Here is a 19821-nt window from a genome sequence, read left to right as displayed (position 1 = left end):
GTAATGGTTCGAATCGTTCGTCTCGGCGTGAGTCAGTCTCAGCCAACGCAACTAGCACGTCGTTTGCTAAAGGCAATCACAATGCCTCTGTAAAATGCAGCTTATGTAAGGATCCTCATCAGCTTCAAGCGTGTCCAAGGTTCAATGGTATGTCGCCTTCGCTCGTTTTGAACATTGTAAAAAGGAGAGATTGTGTCTCAATTGTTTGAGATCTGGACATTTTTTGGCTGATTGCACCTCTCAGAATCGTTGCGCCAATTGTAAGGGCAGACACCACACGAAGATTCACTCGGATCGACGACAAGGAGGAGAGGCTGCGGATTCTTCAAATTCAACAGGTCAGAAGGGCTCTTCTAGCGCGCCTGGCAAGTCAAGTATGCTGGAGGTATCAGCAAGTACAACAGTGGTGGGTAGGACCCGGTTGATGTCCACAGCCAAGGTCTTACTTCAATCCGTAGATGGTAATTCGATGTACGCTAGATGCTTGATTGATCCGTGTGCAGAGGTCTCTTTTGTCACGCAAAGAGTTGTGCAATGTTTGTCCGCAAAGATTAAGCCTGTTTCTGTGGTTGGTGTCGGTACAGGTCCTTCTGCGGTGTCAAAGGGTGAAGTTTTTCTCCGATTAAAGTCCAGGTTGATCTCAGAATTTTGTTTGGAGTTTTCGTTGGTGTTGAAAGAGGTAACGGGATTTTTGCCGCGAGAGGAGGTCGTAGTATCCAATTGGGATCACACCAGGGGCTTGCAGCTTGCTGATCCAGACTTTGCTCGCTCAAAGCGTATAGACTGCGAACTCAGCGCAGAAGTGTACGCTGCTATCATTCGGTCAGGGCTCAGAGTTGGTGCAACTGATATTCCTGTTGCTCAGGAGACCGTATTTGGGTGGATTTTGACGGGTAGAGCGTCTTCTGCTCCTGAGTCTGATAGAGCTCAGAGCGCTCAGGACTGTCATGTGGAAGTAGAGCCATCAATTTCGACGTTATTAGAGAGGTTTTGGGAAATGGAGGAGATTTCCACCTCTAAAGTTTTGTCCGAGGAGGGTCAGTATTGCGAAGATTATTTCGCAGATACTGTTTATCGGGATTCCAAGGGCAGATTTGTCGTTTGCTTACCATTCTCTGAGAAGTTGTCAGAGGTTTCTTTTTCACACACGAGGCAGATTGCTGTGGCATGTTTGCTCCGCTCAGAGAAGCGTCGAGCGCAGGATTGTAGGGTAGATGGTGCCTATAGGAAATTCATGGAGGAGTATCTGACTTTAGGACATATGGAACTTGTAAATAGTTCGCATCGAAAGGACAATACGTTCTATTTTACTCATCACTCAGTTTACTCGGCTGAGGTGGGGCCGGAAGGCAAATTTCGTGTCGTTTTTAATGGCTCTTTTGGGAAAATATCGCTGAACGACGTTCTCTTGACTGGTCGCAAATTACAGTCGGATGTCACGATTATAATTTCGATGTGGAGATTTTCGAAGATTGTATTTACGGCTGATATCGTCAAGGAGCTTAGGCAGATCCTCATTCACCCAGATGACGTTTATTGAAAAAGAATAGTCTGGCGTTCTGACGCTTCGAAGCCTATCGAAGATTATTGGTTGTTGACGGTTACGTATGGTACGCGCTCTGCTCCATACCTCTCAATTCAAACTCTTCTTCAGCTAGCGAGTGAGGGAAGTGTAGAGTTTTCCATAGCTGCGCAGGTGCTTAGACACAATATGTATGTAGATAACGCGTTTGTAGGCGCTGACAATGAGTCTGAGGCCATTGAGATTCGGAATCAGCTGTTCAAACTTCTGTCATCAGCAGGTATGGAGTTGGGTAAATGGGCGTCAAACAGTTCGGCTATCGTGAAGGATATCCAGGCGGAAAAGCAGAAAGAGTTCGGGGGGGAATGGGATAAGGTAGTTTCTGCTTTGGGCCTAAAATGGACACCATTGAGCGATTCGTTTCTTTTCGAGGTTAAGATTCCAGTTTTGCCAAAGGTTGTGTCTAAGAGAGCGATTCTGTCAGAGATTTCGAAGTTGTTTGATCCACTTGATTGGCTGTCACCTGTATTAGTCAGGGCCAAACTCATGCTCCAGGATTTGTGGATTAATGGTATCGACTGGGACTCACCTCTCACAGGAGAACTTCTAGATCAGTGGCAAACGTTGAGGTCTGACCTTCCTGAACTGGCTTAGTTGCGCATTCCTCGTTGGTTTGGCTCTTTATCGCAAACATCGTGGGAGTTACATGGGTTTTCCGACGCATCTCAGAGAGCTTTCGTCGCTGCAGCCTATATGGTAATACCAGGGCAGAAATCGGCGCTCATTATGTCCAAGACGAAAGTAGCTCCTATTAAGACGGAGAGTTTGCCTCGATTGGAGTTGTGTGGCTCGGTGCTGTTGGTTAGATTGTTGAAGCACCTATTAGATGGAATTTTATTGAAGCCTGTTGCAGTGCATTGCTGGACAGATTCCAAGGTAGTGCTAGATTGGTTGAAGGGCCACCATCGAGATGTCAGACTTTCGTGGCAAACAGAGTGAGTGAGGTGATCACTACTCTGCCTGGGGTGCAATGGCGTCATGTGAAGTCCGAAGACAATCCAGCCGATTGCGCAACTCGAGGGTTTTCGTCGGAGCAGCTACAACAGTCTTCCCTGTGGTGGGAGGGACCTGAGTGGATCAGGAATGATTGGAGGAAAGTAATTGATAGATTGCCCGTGGATGTTTCGCTAGATGTAGTAAATGCACAGGTTGCTGTCGAGAAGAAAGTTGACGAGAATCATGAATCACAATCGCTGTCTTATTTGGAGAAGTTTTCGAGTTTTCCAAAGATGTTGCAGATTTTGGCTTGTGCTTACAGATGGCGTTCGAATGCGGTCAAGCCCAGAGGAAATCGCTGCACTGGTCATTTTACTGCTGAGGAGATGGAGGCTGCTCGAGTCGGTCTGATTCGTTATGTGCAAAGTCAGCACTACGTGGAGGAATTGCGATGTCTCAGAAGTAAACAACGATTGTCATCTCGCAGTCACTTGCTGCGACTGGCACCATTTATTTGTCCACAGGGTTTGCTCCGAGTTGGAGGCCGATTGCATCATTCGTTCTTGCAGTACGATGAGAAGCACTCGATTATACTGCCAGCATCTAGTATTATAGTCAAGAGGTTGATTGAGGAGGTACATCGTCAGACTCTTCATGGAGGTATCCAGCTGATGCACAGTTCCCTCAACAGGACGTATTCGATTTCACGTGGGTTAAGAGTTGTACAAGGAGTTTATCGGCGCTGCCATAGATGTATCCGCTACGCTGCTCAGTGTACAGCAGCAAATGGCAGCGCTTCCATCATATCGAGTTACTCCCCAGCGAGTTTTTGCATACACCGGTCTGGACTATGCGGGACCGCTTCCAATATTGTTCTCCAAGGGCAGAGGTGCCAAGTCTACAAAGGGATATATAGCGATCTTTGTGTGTATGGTTGTTCGGGCCATTCACATTGAACTGGTGTCTGATTTGTCCACTGCTGCGTTTCTAGCTGCGTTTCGCAGATGTACCGCACGGCGTGGACTTTGTAGGATGGTATTCAGCGACAACGGCATCAACTTCAAGGGCGCAGCCACAGAAATTGACAAGTTATTCCAACGGGCTTCATCAGTATTGCAGGAGGTGGCAGCTGCATTGGCGAAGGACGGTATAGTATGGTCTTTTATATCTCCTAGAGCTCCTCATTTCGGAGGACTATGGGAGTCGGCAGTGAGAAGTTTTAAGCATAACTTCAAACGTGTCATTGGAGACACGTCATTAACGAGGAAATGTCGACAGTTGCTGCTCAGATCGAGGCATGCTTAAATTCCCGGCCGCTCTGCTCACTGAGCTCTGAGTCCACTGATTCGGTGGCGCTTACGCCTGGTCGCTTTCTTGTGAACACTCCTCTCAATGTATTACCCGAGCCCTTTGAAGACGTGAATCTAAAATCTCGCACTTGCAGGTGGAAGCTACTCTCGGTTATGAGAAACCATTTCTGGGAGCGATGGCGACTGGAGGTATTGCATCATTTACAGCAGAGAAACAAGTGGCTGACTCCTGGACGCCAGTTGGTCGTGGGCGACTTGGTGCTTCTGAAGGACGAGCTCTGCCCTCCATCCAAGTGGCCACTGGGTCGAATTACAGCGGTACATCCAGGGAAAGATGCTCTAGTTCGAGTTGTTACCATCCGTACTGCCAATTCCGAGTTCCAGCGACCAGTTGTGAAGGTCATCTTTCTACCCTCAGACGAGTGCGCAAAGGGCAGTCTCCAGCCTTCAACCTGAGTCCAGTCAAGACTGAAGAGTTTCCCAGTGTCATCAATCGAAGAAATTTTACACACAATACCTACACTGTAAACTCACTTAGCTCGTGAATAGAGATCATCGTAGTCGAATGTTTAAATGTAGATTCATTAGAGTCAAGTTTTTATTTTGTTCTTTAGTATTAGCTTTACTAGAAATTTTGCATTAGATTATTCAAGTATATAGCGAATTTAACCTTGTATCAAATTTTATTGTAATGTTGTTAAACTTAAAGCACTGTAAACTTATTGTTGATCGACTGTTCGTTGAGGAATTGATTCCAAAGAAATTTTAGTTAGAACAGATCGATCGGTAGAGTCATGGTACGGAATTACCTTCTTTCGAAGTAGGCTTTCCTATCTTTAAATTTAATTTATTGTTATTGCCGGGCTCTTTATTGCTGCGAGGCAGCAAGAGTGGCGGTATGTTCGAACATTAGTTTGATATGCGGAGAGAGAGCAAGAAGGTTCGAGAAGCTTGTCATCTTAATTTCAAAATTCGATGGTTTTTGCTAGCCCGCACGGCACCAATGAGGTTGCCATGGCAACGCGCGCTCGCTCGCTCCTACTCTGTCTCTCTCCGCCTGTTTCGCGAGCGGTCTTCTGCCGCTTTCGCTGATTTGTGTAGTTCAGTACGTATTGCCGAAACAATGTGAGCGCACGTACTCGCCTCACAGTGTCGTCCGTAACAATATCATTATTCACGCGTCGGTGCTTTAATACAGTAGCCTTTATTTATTTTCCATAGTTTAAACACTTGTAAATACACTCGGTTGAGAGTGTTTTTGTTTATTGCCAACTAGTCCTTCGAGATCCACAAGTCTCTAACATCAGTCCGAGAGACTATAAATACACACATTGTATCATAACAAAAAACGGATTCATGTAGAGATTTGAAACTTGCATCCCAATGTTCTCCTGAGTAGAGCGCATATCCCCACTCTTGCACTACTATGTACGCGCATTCAAGTCCCCTTTCTTGTGCTGCTTGTGGTGGGGATGGTAGTAGTGGTGGGGATATGATATAAAGAAAAGCTTGCTGCTAGTCAGAGTCATTCCGAGATGGAGTACTTAGTGGACATGCAATGCTTTAAGCAGTCTGGCAATGACTTCATCCTCAAGGAATTATCTATAGTTTCTCTAAAAGATGACATCGAACCTATTGTACTACTTTTCAAACAGCCTTTTCCATAGCATCGACTCACAGAAAAGTATAAGCAAGAGAATACATGGTTGGAATATCATTATCATGGTATACCATTGTCATCTGGAGAAATCGAATATGCAGAAATCGGTAAAATTCTTCGGGAAGCCTTGCATGACTCTACTGCAGTAATGGTAATGGGATCCTTGAAGAAGAAATGGTTGGAACGTTTCAATTTCAAATTCAACGTAATCGTCATCTCGGAAATGGGATATCCACCTCTAGACAAGATCAAACTCGTAACGGTTTGTCCTCATCATAATGGCGCCTATAAAGCCAGCTGTGCTCTTCACAATGTACGACTTATGAAGAAATGCATGCGAGAGCAATCTAAACCATTGGAGAGACAAGGTTCATCCATGGAGTGGGAGTGAAAAAATATTTATGGAGAGGTTAAGTTACATGGTTGAACCTCACAGGTGAGAGCGATGGTTGGGGCTCCCATCACTTATAAATACGAGAAAACTGCCACATCATGCTCATTAGTACATCATGGGCTCACCATCTAGTAGTGCAGGTTATAAGCCTCTTCCTGATTCGAAAAATGATAAGAAACAGGAAAAGAAGGAAAATTCTTCTGATTGGAAACAGTATTCACAAAAGTTTTCCACAAATACTTATTCTATGCCTGAAAAAGAGGGTTATAAGAAATTTAAGTAGCGAGCTAAATTGATTGAATTTTAGTCATCCCTCCCGTAACGGGTAAGTCGGTAAGACGCTCGGCTGGTGACCGCAAGGTTCTCGGTTCAAATCCCCTGCATAGCCTACGATATCTTTTTTTTTCATCTAGAAGATACATATCGGTAAAGAAGCAAGCCGTCTGTATCAACAGCAGAAGGTAACATCGAGTCGTTGACGTCACCGCCAGCACCGAGACGCTGCATCGATTGGGGATCTCGCGATCGACAACGCCAGTGTTGATGACGTTATCGACCGCTCTCTCACCGCTCTCTTACAGCTTGCGCCAGAACTCACACGTCATGTACCATTTCGCCCCCAGGTGGGCCAGAACTGACATGCTATAAACCATTACGCCCCATCCCCCTCCCCAGATGGGCCAGAACTGACATAGTTTATTTACTACTGTGCTAACGCTCGACGAATTTTTATGTAGAAGGCACATTTCCCGGTATTCTTTGATCTGCGCAAGCATAAAACGATTTATTATTATTTCCATATAGTAAAAATAGTGCTATAGCAATTTTTTGGAGACTAGAAAATCTAAGTGTAGTGAATAAGTTAGTTTAAAGCCTTTATAGGTTATGTAATTAAATACACGTTCCTTAATTTTTGTACCAGGCATCCAATCATCAATTAAATGCTTTATAACAGTCCATCACTTTTAATAAATAGGATTAACGGTAAATAATTGGCCAGGTAACGTGTTAATGAGCAGAAAACACCACTATCGTTAGCACAAAAGCAGATGTGACGACAGTGTAACAACGTATCTTTAGTAGTTCAGTATAATAGTATTTTTGTAACGCATACACGATTTTTATGGCTACTAACTAAATTTAACACGAACTTAACACGCTTATTTTTTTGAGATTAAGAAAATCAAAATCGTAGTTATTTTCAGACCGGATATTTGTTTCTCAACCAATCGAATCGCTTTATTAACGACTTCAAAACATACAGAAACACGTGCATTTATTTCTTTTTTATAGACAAGAAACGAAACATAAAAATTCATGAATGCATTACAAACGAAATTATGTGTATCTACGACGAAAAGAGTATATATTTTTGTTCTCGATATAACACAGTTATATTAAGTAATGTCAAATTACCTATATGAGAAGATGCCGAGACTACTCTAGCTGCCACAATCTGCTGTGGTCCTAAAATGTTATGGGGTAGTATGTTAAGGTAGTAAAAAAATATTTGTATTAAAATGAAAACAATAACCGCATATTTGCATAAAGAAATATTGTAAATAGTAATACTAGGTACTGTACCCCACGCAACACAAGAAATTAAGTGTTAAGCTAAAAAATTTCAAACTTGTGCTATCAAGACATGTAGTACAAGGGGTTATATTTTTCTCCACTGCGTGATTCTACCCAACACATGCAAGTCTTAATGACAAAATACCGTTCTGTTAATATTAAGAAAAATTACCATCATTAATAGATGCTGCATCGCTTCTATCTGGTACACTATAATTCGAGTCTGAAACGTTATGAATTATTATTTTTTTTTTTAATGCAAATTATGTCAAAAAATAACTTTTACACAAAGAACGTTATGTTTTACCTATATCAGAATAAACCATCTGATCGTCAGATTCCTCCACTAAAAGTTTATGATATATTAGTGGTATTTGAAATTATGTTTGCAGGAATAACGTATGAACAAGATTTTACTATTAAAACTTAGATCAAATGTCAAAGAAAAAAGAAACGATATACCGCGATTAATGTTATATATACGCTGCCATACGCGACAAGTGCAATCTAATTTAAAATGATATATTATGAATAACATAACATTACTAAATTATCGCAAATTAAGGGGAGGTGGGAGCTATAGCTTCGCAAATCCGCCACGGGGTATTTAGTATTTCAAATGTCAAAAAAAAACTAAAAGCCGTATTGACATTTTCTTTCAGTAGAATGATTCACTTATCTCAAACCTATGGTGCTCTGCTCATTATATTGATGAAATTTCAAATTAAAAAAAGTTAATAAGTAAAATTGATGTTTGAGGTTGGCGCTGTAATTGCATAAACACGCGTAAATACACCCGCTCGTACTTTTACAAAAACCAAAAGTCCGATTGGTATTTTTTCCGGTAGAATGGTTCATTAAACTCAACACTATGGCGCTCTAGTCTTGGTTTTTCATTGCGAGCTTTATTCAAAAAGTTATATGGAACAGAAAAACAGTGTTTTCAGCTCCCACATCCCCTTAAGTATGCGAATAAATTAAAATGTAGATGATTTGGTTTCAAAATAATATTTTATACCTATATTTTGGTCGTCTGCCTTCTCAAATCCAAATGACGGTTCGACTGGAGGTTCGATTGAAGGTTCATTTGAAGATTCTATAAAATCTGTAACGATGAAGAAATCAGTCCAGTATGATAAAGAGTGTGCAACTTGATTATAACGTAAAAAAATGTTTTTATTAACATGAAAAAATTACCCATATTCTGGGGACTCTGGTAGTTCTTGAAACGGAGATTCTATCATATCTGTAATGATATAGAAAATAGTAAATTATTGTAAGAAGCATGCGAATGGATTATAACGTAAGGAGCTGTATTAATTAATACAAAAAATTACCCATATTCTCTGGAATCTCTGGCTGATTAAACCAAGGTTCTATCAAATCTGTAATAAAGAAATCAGTATCAGTATTATTAATAGTGTGCGAGTTGATTATAACGTAAGAAGTTGTTTTTATTAACGTAACAAATTACCTATATTCTCGGGCTTCTCTGGTTCATCAAACGGGGGTTCTATCAAATCTGTAACGATGAAGAAATCAGTCCAGTATTATAAAGAGTGTGCAACTTGATTATAACGTAAACAGTTATTTTTATTAACATGAAAAAATTACCCATATTCTAAAAATTATTTTAAAAGATTTATCTATATTTTGCCTAGTATTGACATTTGACCGTGTGAAGTAGGACAATGCGCGAGCATCGACGATTTACTACCCACACAAATATTAAAGAATTTTTAACCGCAATTCTTAGTCGAATTACAATGCTCATTTAACGGACTCGGTAACATATGCAAAAATTGGTTATTAAGGAGATGTCTGAGCCACGCTGATTGGTTTAACGTTACCTTACCTTAAACATTGTTTATATATAATAAATAATAAATTCGCGATCGCTATTATAATAATTTACATTAGCTAAGTCTTATTTTCGTTAAATTATGCATGATGTTTGCAAATGATGAAAACTATGACGCGAAGCGAAGGCAACGAAATCAGTAAGATGGCTGGCACTAATATAAACATTATTAAATAAAATAATATTATACAGATTAAAGAATTATCAATTTTATTTTTGATAGTGCAACATATATTGAAAGCAAACAATGATAACTAAGAGTACTGCAACTGGAGGTGGAGGACACAATTAGTCACATTGGCTCCGGCATCCCCTTAATATTCTATATACGGAATATGCTGTCCCCCTGAGCGCTTATATAAGACTGTTAATATTCGCGAGAAACAAGGCTCGAAGACAAGCAAATTATTGGCAAAAATCAGAGAAGAGCAAATGTTTTTACATTGTCTGCTTGAATTAAAGGTTATGCTTCTGAACAGATGCTGCACAGTCGATTATAGTCAGTTAATTCATTACATAAAACGATGAACAAACGAAATCATTTTATTTCTTAAGCGCATAAGTATACTTCTACAAAAGAAAGATACTGATCATCTTCAGATTAATTATCCTGTCAGTAAAACGCCCATTTCAACTAGGGAAAACCTGAGAACTAGGCAGTTAAAATGAAAAAGAAAACTATTTACATTTCATACGGCTACAAATTTACAGTAAGTACCCATTTTTAATGAGATAGAAATACGCTTCAAATAGGTATCGATAATTTGATGATTTTAATAAGTTTTGTTGGTATACAATAAAAAATTGTCCAGTCCGTGCACATCGTATGACAACGTCTGCGTGGTTCAGATAACTAAGGCTCGTGATCATACGAATTTCGCCTCCGGGAAGGCGTGAGTGCGAGTTTCCGGTCAGACTCAATTTTTCGAAAACGATTTTTCACATAAAATTCGTTATTTAATACGTTTCTTTAATAAAACCTCGCTTATGAAACATGTGTCCAGTGCTTGCCTAACTATTATGGGCAGTTCCTATGACAATGCTCAATCTGAGAAAAAGCGTTACTTTTTATAACAAAAACTAGCAAGTAATACTAGATTAAGAACCTAAATACTTGGCAGATACTAGGATTCCGTTCCTATCAGGATAAAGTAGCTGCTTAGAAACCAGCTTAAGAGCGTTAGTCAGTAAATTATACTGCTATTGAGCGGTGTATCTAAGATGTATAATACAAAACAGCTTACACAGGATAAAGGCCTTGTGATTAAAATACACTTACGATACATGTGAGGTATATTTCTTTCTGCATCTGCTCGTCGTGCTAACCTCATCATAATCCTTTGATGTTGTACTTCGTTTTCTGTCATAGCAATTGCACGATCGAAATCTGTATCTCTTTCTACATAACCAAACAGGAGTAATAAAATAGTATATTGTTTATATTTATATTTATATTGTTTTACCAAGGGCGTAAAGTGAGCTTTTTTAGACCAAGTACTGATACTATACGAGATCAAAAAGCCCATCAGACCGTGGTGCACACCATATTTTTTGTAACGCGCGTACATATTTTCGTGTTTTGTCGTACTTGCTAAGCGGGGCTAACGTGACTATTTTTTGACACACCAACTACGTTTTTTTTTTTTAACATTGTAGAAAATTAATCTCAATTTTTTTTTGTAAATAATAAATAAGTAATGCAGATACATCATTACTTTCTTAAAAAGCGAGCAAAAAAAATGTCAGGGCCACAAAATGTCAATAGAGACACGCGTATTTTACAATATTTTATAATATAGTGCCTGCGAGGTTTCAAAAGCGTGATATCTAAGGTGAACTGTTTTTTCTCAAAATTCTTTAGTGTCAGTACTGCACGATTTTATAATTCGACTGAATGCGATATCTGCAGGGTTGAAAAGTTTACAGAGCTAGCTAGCTTTATTTTAAATAGGGATTCGCCCAGCGCGGAACGTAGCCTAACGTGAATTTCATCAGTTTCCAGCTTATGACGCGACATTGTGGTATTGGCGCACGGTTGGTTAGTAGTTTTCAACGTTTTCAAAGTCATACTCCAAAGCCGTGTTGCACGTGCGAGAGAGAAAAAAGTTTATCGGAATAGTATATTATAACACTGTTGTAGGAGATGGTTTTCTATCTTGCTCGATAAACAGCAAGAAGAACACCTCCCATAATTTGGTAGAAAAACACCTCCCACAACAGTCGCATACGATATTGTATAGCACAATAACCTCAAAATCGACAATAAAGTTGTCATTTTGAAACTAATGTACTATAAAATTTTGTAGCACAGCTGCTTAAACCCGCCAAGTCACGCCTATCCGTGACCTAAGTAGTCCATTATTGAACCGTGTATATCGCTAACCTCACGGTACAATAATCGACTGCTTGGATCACGGATAGGCGTGAAAGTTTTCGATGTCCAAAAAAATTATCTTCTACGGCTTCCCATTTGGTTACTCTACAATATTGATGGTACTGTCGTACAGAACATAAAAGGCCCCTTTAACAGCAAGCTAATCCTCTAGATTGAGCAATTTTCATGGTTCTAATCGAAAGTTATAGCGAAATTAGCTAAGTGGTTTCACACTGGGCGCATCTCTACCACAAATCAAATTTATTACTACTTTACCGTAGGGAATCAAAAGTGTAGATTTTTTTATTTCGAATTCCGCCCCGATTCTATAATCATCTGCAACGACATTCATGTGGTCCATTATGTTTCCTTTTAAACGTGCTGCATACTCGATGAAACGCTTCGTCAGATAATTTGCATTTTCGTCGAGTATCATTCTCCACACTGAACATAATTTGTTGAAATACCGTTAAAATAATTAATATCACAGTTTAATATTAGTGCAAATCAAAAGTCGGGCCAGTAGTGATATTTTCGAACTCTGTAATCACCTACATTTGATTTGAGAGCAGTTATATGATTTTGGCTTTGTGAATGCTAAAACTCATCTAGAAACATAATACGTTACTTGTAAGGCCATGAACTTTAGATTTCGGAAGAGACACTCATTTATTTATATTTTTATAGCTATAAATCTTGGTTTCTCGAATACTATTATATCAGCGTTATCAGCATATTATATCGTATTGTACTGATTGCAGACCTCATAAAGATTAACGTGAGGATGATTATCGAGCACGAGGCGGACACAAGTGCTCAATTATCATTCGAGTCTAAAAGATCCAACTTTCGCCCCTTTTTATGTATCGTGCATTTTATAATCAGTGCATCGATAACGCTCTTTTTAGCCTGCCTGAAAAAGCAGAGTCGCCCAATATCCCACAGTAGAATTCCGTTGTAAATCTGAATTGTAACCGATGTTGCACGGACCGACGGTATATACAGATGTATATGAGTGTGTGTCACACACACATGAAAATACAAAATATCTATAAGGCGAAAGTGATCATTGATGAGCACATATGTATGTGCGCGGGTGTTTATATGAATATATACACAAAAACACTAAATAGGCCTTTCGCCTCAGGCTTGAAAAACTCTACTTTCACTCCACTTTTTCGTAGGCGAAAAGCGCGTTTTCGATGCATGAGTTGTGAAAAATTAATTTTTTAATACATTTTAGCAACTTCTCTTGCTTATGGATAGTAGAATATCTAGATAGACGTCTAATAGTCTTGCTATTGTTCAATTTAGCTATATCCTTCATTGCTATAGTAAACATTTTCATTAATCGGCCTACAAAAAAATGTCAGAACAGTAAGCACAGAGATAAAAATAAAGTATAAGAAATGACGACAATTGTTTACAATCCAATATAATATACAAACTATATTAAATTTAATTATTGCGATGAATTGCAACGAGGTGCGAGATCAGGTAGATTCGCCCATCGTCGAAACGCAACTTTGCGCTAGCGTGAAGCAAGATTCAGGACCTCGTGTATTAGTCACAGTCCGTCGAACGTATGGATAGCTCTTGAACGTGAGACTGACCCAGTGACTGAAGCCGATAGAGTGCGAAAGAGTGAGAGTATATAAGCGCGAAAAGAAGACGTCCCAACCGACGCCATAACAGGGAAAGACGACCCGGCCTGTTAACGAGAGGACGTTAGCCACTGACATTACCGACGCAGAGTGTGTAAGTGTGTTGTGTGTGGCGCGTGCTTATCGATAACGGCAACAAGTAAGTAGGGCTGCGCCTTTTTGCATTGTGTCAGCTGGATCACTGGCTACAGCCTTGCGACTTATATATATATATATATATATATATATATATATATATATAACCTCTTTACCGCGAATACCACTATCTCCACGGGCGTTGCAACAAACGGTTGCAATGCTTATCTGTTTAGCCGGCTCCGCACAGAGGAGTGCGGAGGAATAACACATGTGCGAACACGAAGTCCGCGGTGCAGCTCTCGAAATGAGTTGCGTCGCAACGCGGACAGATCACAGGCGTTAAGAAAGTTCTCCGCAACATCGAGGAATTATCATCCACTTGAAAATTGCCGACATTTCCCCGGAAAGCACGCCCCGTTACAGTGTATTTAATTTCCTATACATTGTAATCTAAATAAACTTGACGTGTATTAAAAATGAATAGTTTGTATATCATAGTCATATTGTACATAATAATAACTTATATATAAAATCGCACATAACTGGACTTTTTTCAAGACCCCGCGCAAGTTGGAAATTCAAGGATTCCGAACAATTGTTTGTTCGGCTAGAAAGCCCAAACATACTAAAGCCCTCCTGCATAACTATGTTAAGCCAGAATCTGCGGAAATAGCGAAAAAAGTCATTGAACTTTTGAGCAATTTGGCCATCGCCGATATCATGGACAGCTTCGACTTGACGCTCAAATTCACGGACAATTCTATCGGGTGGTAAATAGGCTAAAGCCAAAATCTTTTTCACAATCGATTGCATGACTTGAGAGTCATTAATCGATTTCGATAATGGCTTTAATCGATTGTAGATAGCTTTTGAAAAAAAAATATTTAATTTTAATTACGCATCAGTAGGCTGTTTTTTAAGTCTGTAGTATAGGGAATAAAAAAACTTTTTCAATATTATAAATGCAAACAAATATGACCAAAGTTGCTTGAAATCAGCTATTAAGAGGATGTGGGAGCCAACGAGACCAATTCTGCGCATCATGCACGCAAATTCCGGCGATTAAAACAAGGAAGCCACTCAGGCCGACTTCTTTGCATAGATCATTGCCAAATTTTGACATAACCCCGGAGGGTATAATTACAGAAATTCAAGATATGCCGCCACTAGAAGTCATCAGAAAAGTCGCATCTAGAAAAAGAAAATGATCAGTCACCACGACATAATACTCCAGGCGATTTACCCCCAAGCGAAACACTACCTGAAATAGTAATGAAAATGCATGCAAAATTAAGGGTAAACATCAAACGGTCGTCAGTTTGAGCACATACTCAATGGTTAGAAGTGAGAGGCAAGGGGTCTCACGTTAAACAAGCACCCCAGTGAGAGGCAAGGGGAACTCACTGTAATAAAGCAACCCAAAGGAAACATAATCCTATTACGTCCACGTCGTTGTTTCTGGGTAACGCTAAAAATAGGAAGTAAAAAGCTTTGAGAAAGTCATAGATACTTGGCTGACTTTCTATCTTGTAAAAAATGTAAAATACCAAGTGAGAAAGATTTGTCTTAAAAAATAAATGGATTTCATGTAATTTTTTGATATTTTAGGCTAATTTTACCTCAAAATTAGACAGATGTTCAAGGTCTTTGATGTCTTTTGACCTTCAAATATTTATTTTTAACTTTTGAAGCGCACAATAAATTGGCCTTGACACGACCTTACCATGACCTTGATTAGCATTTCCAACGGGCATTCTCTTATTTTTACCAAATCGGAGATCAAAAGCAGGGGTTCTCGCTTGAAAAATCACTTTGACCTTGACATAACCTTGAGAACCAAATTCAAGGTCAAGGTTATTGCAACCAGAAAGTGAAACTCTCCACCCTTGACCACGTTTTTTAAAAACATTTTGATGTTTCCAACCGTTATTCCGAGCTAACACACATTATTTAACAATTTTCGTAAATTTGACCTTCATATGACCTTCCGTGACCTTGTTCAAAATATCATTTTGAACGTAAAATTTTCTGCATTTTTCAAATCCGGAGTCAAAAGTAGGTCTTCCTATTTAAAAAAATGATCTTGACCTTGAAATGACCTTCAAATCAAGTTCAAGGTCAAATTTGTTGGTACCAAAAGTTGACCCCCTTAGACCTCTACAACTTTTGTCTAAAACATTTTTCTATATCCAACCATAAATCTGAGATATTTCCCATAATAGATTAAAATGGTCCACCCGTATATAAAATGAGAGAGAGAGAGAGAGAGAGAGAGAGAGAGAACACACATGTATTTACACTTAAGAAGAAATCACAAACATCAGTACACTTACAATACACACAATTTAGGATAATTACACGTCATCGGGACGATGACGTCGCGACCATTGGGCGTGTCACTAGGCCCATCCTATGAACGCTACGACCATCCTAATTCCCGACTATCCCACGTAACAATACTTTATCATTTTTTTACATTAGAGGGCAGCTACATTTATTTATAACATTTGTGCCGGCCCATTTACTGAGTAAATGATTTTCAAAAGATAAATAGAAGTTCTCTATCTAGTTTAGCTAGCCAATTATAGTAAGAAAAAAAGTTTTATGTGAATTAAGTGCCGAAATTCCGAGTACTTGCGCTTTTTTGCAAGTAAGGGGCAGCGTTGTTTATTTATAACTTCATTTGCCGGCACTTCCATTAGGTAAATAACTTACTTAATATAAATAGAGGATCTTTATCTAGTTCAGCTAGCCAATTATAGTAGAAAAAAAAAAGTTTTGTGGTAGGTGGCAAAATCACAAATAATCGCGCTTTTTGCAAATTAGAAGTCGGCTACATTTATTTATAACATTTGCGCAGGCACATTTATTAAGTAAATGATTTTTTAAACATAAATAGAAGACCTTTATCTAGTTTAGCTAGCAAATTGTAGTTGCAAAAAAAAGTTTTATGGGACTATAGTGCTGAAATCCTGAGTATTCGCGCTTTTTAGCAAATAAGGGGTAGCTTCGTTTATTTATTACGTTTAGATCAACAACTAGTCACGGCAAATGACTGTCTTAACATAAAAAGAAGACCCTTATTAAGTTTCACTAGCTGATTATAGTAGTAAAAAAAGTTTTATGGTAATAAGGTGACGGAATCTTGAGTATACGTGCTTTTTTGCAGTTAAAGGGCGACTACGTTTATTCATAACTTTTGTGCCGGCACTTTTATGGGGTAAATTATTTTCTAAACATAAATAGAAGACCTCTATCTAGTTAAGCCCGCAAATAATAGTGAGAAAAAAAAGTTTTATGGGACTATAGTGCCGAAATCCTGAGTATTCGCGCTTTCTTGCAAGTGCCGGGTGGCGTTGATTATTTAAAACTTTATTTGCCGGCACTTTCTTTAGATAAATAACTTATTTAAATAAGTCACTGCCGGTAAGCATATACACGCGCATTTGTAATTTCATAACCGAAAACACGAAAAATATCTACGATCACGAAAAATTGACTCTTTAATTAATAATGCGAAGAAAAAAATCACCTACGAATTTCCTGCCGCATTTCCCTTATTTTTTCGAAAAGTTCTATCGTCGAGCCTTCGTTTGCTTCTTAATTCTAAACGGCGCTTCTTCTGAGGAGCAGGCTCTGCAGCAGGTAAGTCACATTAAGCCCCACGTAGATTGCCCTGCTGCAGTGGAGGAGGAGAGAGAGTAGTGACCTGTGCTTGATGGTCTCGCTCGCGCTGCAGTGTAGCAGTTTCACGTAGATCATCATCTGGTGCTCGCGAGGCATTTGGAGTACCACTTTGATTACCCTGCTGCGGCGAAGGAGGAGCGGAAGAAGAAAGCTCTGACCGACGGCTTCGCTCGCGCTGATGTGCGGCAGCTCTACGTATATCGCGGGTGAGAAATTTTGAAAAATAATGATTTGAAAGGCAAAAATTACATGGCCATGTAACAGGGTGAGACTTGACGTCATTATGGACCTCCAGTATGGACGCGCAGTCTTTTTCTCACGTCACATACACGCATTATCGCAATGACACTATACACGCACTATTACAAACAGGTAAATACACAACGAAAAAGTTTTGTATTTACCTGTTTGTAATCCGATTGATTGTAGTCTGTCAGAAATAATCGTATAACACAAAAATTTTAAGCTTAATAAGCCTAATAAGCTATTCGCCCTTATATGCATTACCTTGCATTCACATAAATTGGAAATGCTAAATAAATGCGTACGGGAAAGTAATGCAAGCACTCAAAGACTATATATATTTTAAACTTTTGCGTCAAAGACTATAAAGTACTTTTGCAGTTCTGCTGCAGAGACTAGTTCATTTCTCACTCTGTATACGTTTGATTCTCTGGCAACGAAATTATTCAAAATTCCACATTATCTATTTAAGTCAATCACTTTACGCAGGGATAGCGCCCGTAAGAGCTAGTCGGCGCGAGTGCAGGGTAGTGAGTCGTTGGCTCAGTGGTTAGAGCACGCGCCTTGAGATCTCGGGGACGACTGGGGTCGAATCCTCCTCGTCGCTTTACTTTTGTGCAAATTAGTTCCCAAAAACCCTGTTACAATATATATATATATCTATATATATATATATATATATATATATATATATATATATATATATATATGTGTGTGTGTGTGTGTGTGGGTGGTTCTCTGTCAAATCAAAGATCAAAAAATTTTTTATTTTTAAACCCACGATAAATATGTTTTAAAAACAGTTTTCAATTCACCTAAATTTTTTTCGAACATCTAAATTTCTTTTTACCAGAATTGTAGGATGCCAAAGATGTCAATTTTAGCAATTTTTGGGTTTTTAGGACAAATTAATTAATTCATGGCTCTTCAGGGAAGCATTTTTCACTATAGACATGAACATATTTTTTTTTTTGTAAAATTTTCTCACCTTTTTAATAAAAATACCCTTAAAGATATATATACGTTATACCCATCTTATAAGCAATTTAAACCTTAATATTGATGTAAGTAAAAGTTTGATCTGGAATACGACCACCAACAAATTAATAGAGATACCTTTTTATACTGTAAAAGTTCCTGTATGGGTCCCAGAATGGCAGAGACCCTGTATCTTTGGCTAAAAATGAAGATATCCATAAATTCGTGCTAAAATGATTATAATTCGTATTTAAAGCCTGTGGAAAAGCTTATGAATTGTTTGGAGCATTCCTAAAAAAATCACAGAGATAGCAAACATAAAAATAAAGAAAGTCACTTCCCTGGTAGAAATCGATATAAGTTTAAAGCTACAACATACCACGTATTACTAGAGATGGTCGAAAAATAGGTCCATTTTTCGACCAGCGATGAAACGCTTTTTCGGACATTTTTTACGCATTTATTGGAGTAAGAATAGAGTCATACCGTATTACAAGGAATTTTCAAGCTTGTAAAAATAGATTTCATTGTCTAAAGCAAAGCACAGGTGATAGCTAGTTGATGGCTACGAAAGTACTACGCAAAATAAGTCGGGTCAAAAAAGTGAAAAAATAAGAAAATCACGAATATCTTCGTATGTATAACGTGCTTGTATAACTCTAATTGACTGTTAATTGTGTAAACCGTTTGGAAATCGATTAAAATCCGTAAGCCTCTTTGAAATTAGTGTACGACACAAGGAATAATATCAATACGAAAGATTTAAGGTTATGTTCATTCCAACAAATGCTCAAGAAATGGGAGAAAAAGCGTTTCATCACAAGCTATGACTAGGCTATTTCTCATAGCCATTTCATAGTTTACAGCCCATTTAAAATTTTCGAATTTCTACCAGGGTTTAGGAGAAAATTGTTCCTTAAACTACATCATTGACTAAAAATTCAATGCTTAGAGATAAATTATTTAAATACATGTTTGCTTATAGAATATATATATATATGTATATTAAAGTAAAATTTTTAACATATAAGGTAAGGTATTGAATTTAAAATAAGTTTATTATATATATATATATATATATATATATATATATACACGATCGTCAGCGATCTACAACCGTGCGAGCGTCAGCGAGCGAGGCATCTGCTGCTAGTAGAAAATTTTTAAAAACTTTTAAACGTCTCAAAAAAATTAAGTAATTATCTACAAATCGTCTGAAGAAAAAATTTACCATGTACGTATTATAAAAAAACATTTTGTATAGCACAGTGTGGCTTAAATCCGCGTTTAAGTCACACGTTTAAGTACTTGCTACGCTCGTGCGCTAATCTCACGATACAATAATTGACTGCTTAGATCACGGATAGGCGTGACTTGGCGGATATAAGCAGCTGTGCTGTAAAATTGTATACGACACTCGTGAAGCAGCCCATCAGTACACGGCGTTTTATCACCCGCGCTACGCTCGAACGCTAATAC

General features: G+C 38.6%; 1 protein-coding gene across 15 annotated transcripts in view; it reads right to left on the bottom strand.

The window, feature by feature from the left end:
* LOC100119218 (disks large 1 tumor suppressor protein) overlaps window positions 1-19821 on the bottom strand; it is a 1703670-nt gene that overhangs the window by 42207 nt on the left and 1641642 nt on the right. The window contains exons 18-21 of one of the 15 annotated variants that reach the window (XM_031928129.1): window positions 8932-8979; window positions 8795-8842; window positions 8655-8703; window positions 8526-8562 (exon numbers count right to left, since the gene is read on the bottom strand). The exons of the other annotated variants lie outside the window; for them this stretch is intronic. Coding sequence (XP_031783989.1) covers window positions 8541-8562; window positions 8655-8703; window positions 8795-8842; window positions 8932-8979 — 167 coding nt within the window. The 3' untranslated portion in view covers window positions 8526-8540. Of the gene's footprint in view, window positions 1-8525; window positions 8563-8654; window positions 8704-8794; window positions 8843-8931; window positions 8980-19821 lie in introns of those variants that run through there. 15 annotated transcript variants of the gene reach the window in all.

The sequence above is a fragment of the Nasonia vitripennis genome (assembly GCF_009193385.2).
Source record: "Nasonia vitripennis strain AsymCx chromosome 4 unlocalized genomic scaffold, Nvit_psr_1.1 chr4_random0003, whole genome shotgun sequence".
Taxonomy (NCBI): domain Eukaryota; kingdom Metazoa; phylum Arthropoda; class Insecta; order Hymenoptera; family Pteromalidae; genus Nasonia; species Nasonia vitripennis.
This window is presented reverse-complemented; position numbering and strand designations above follow the sequence as displayed.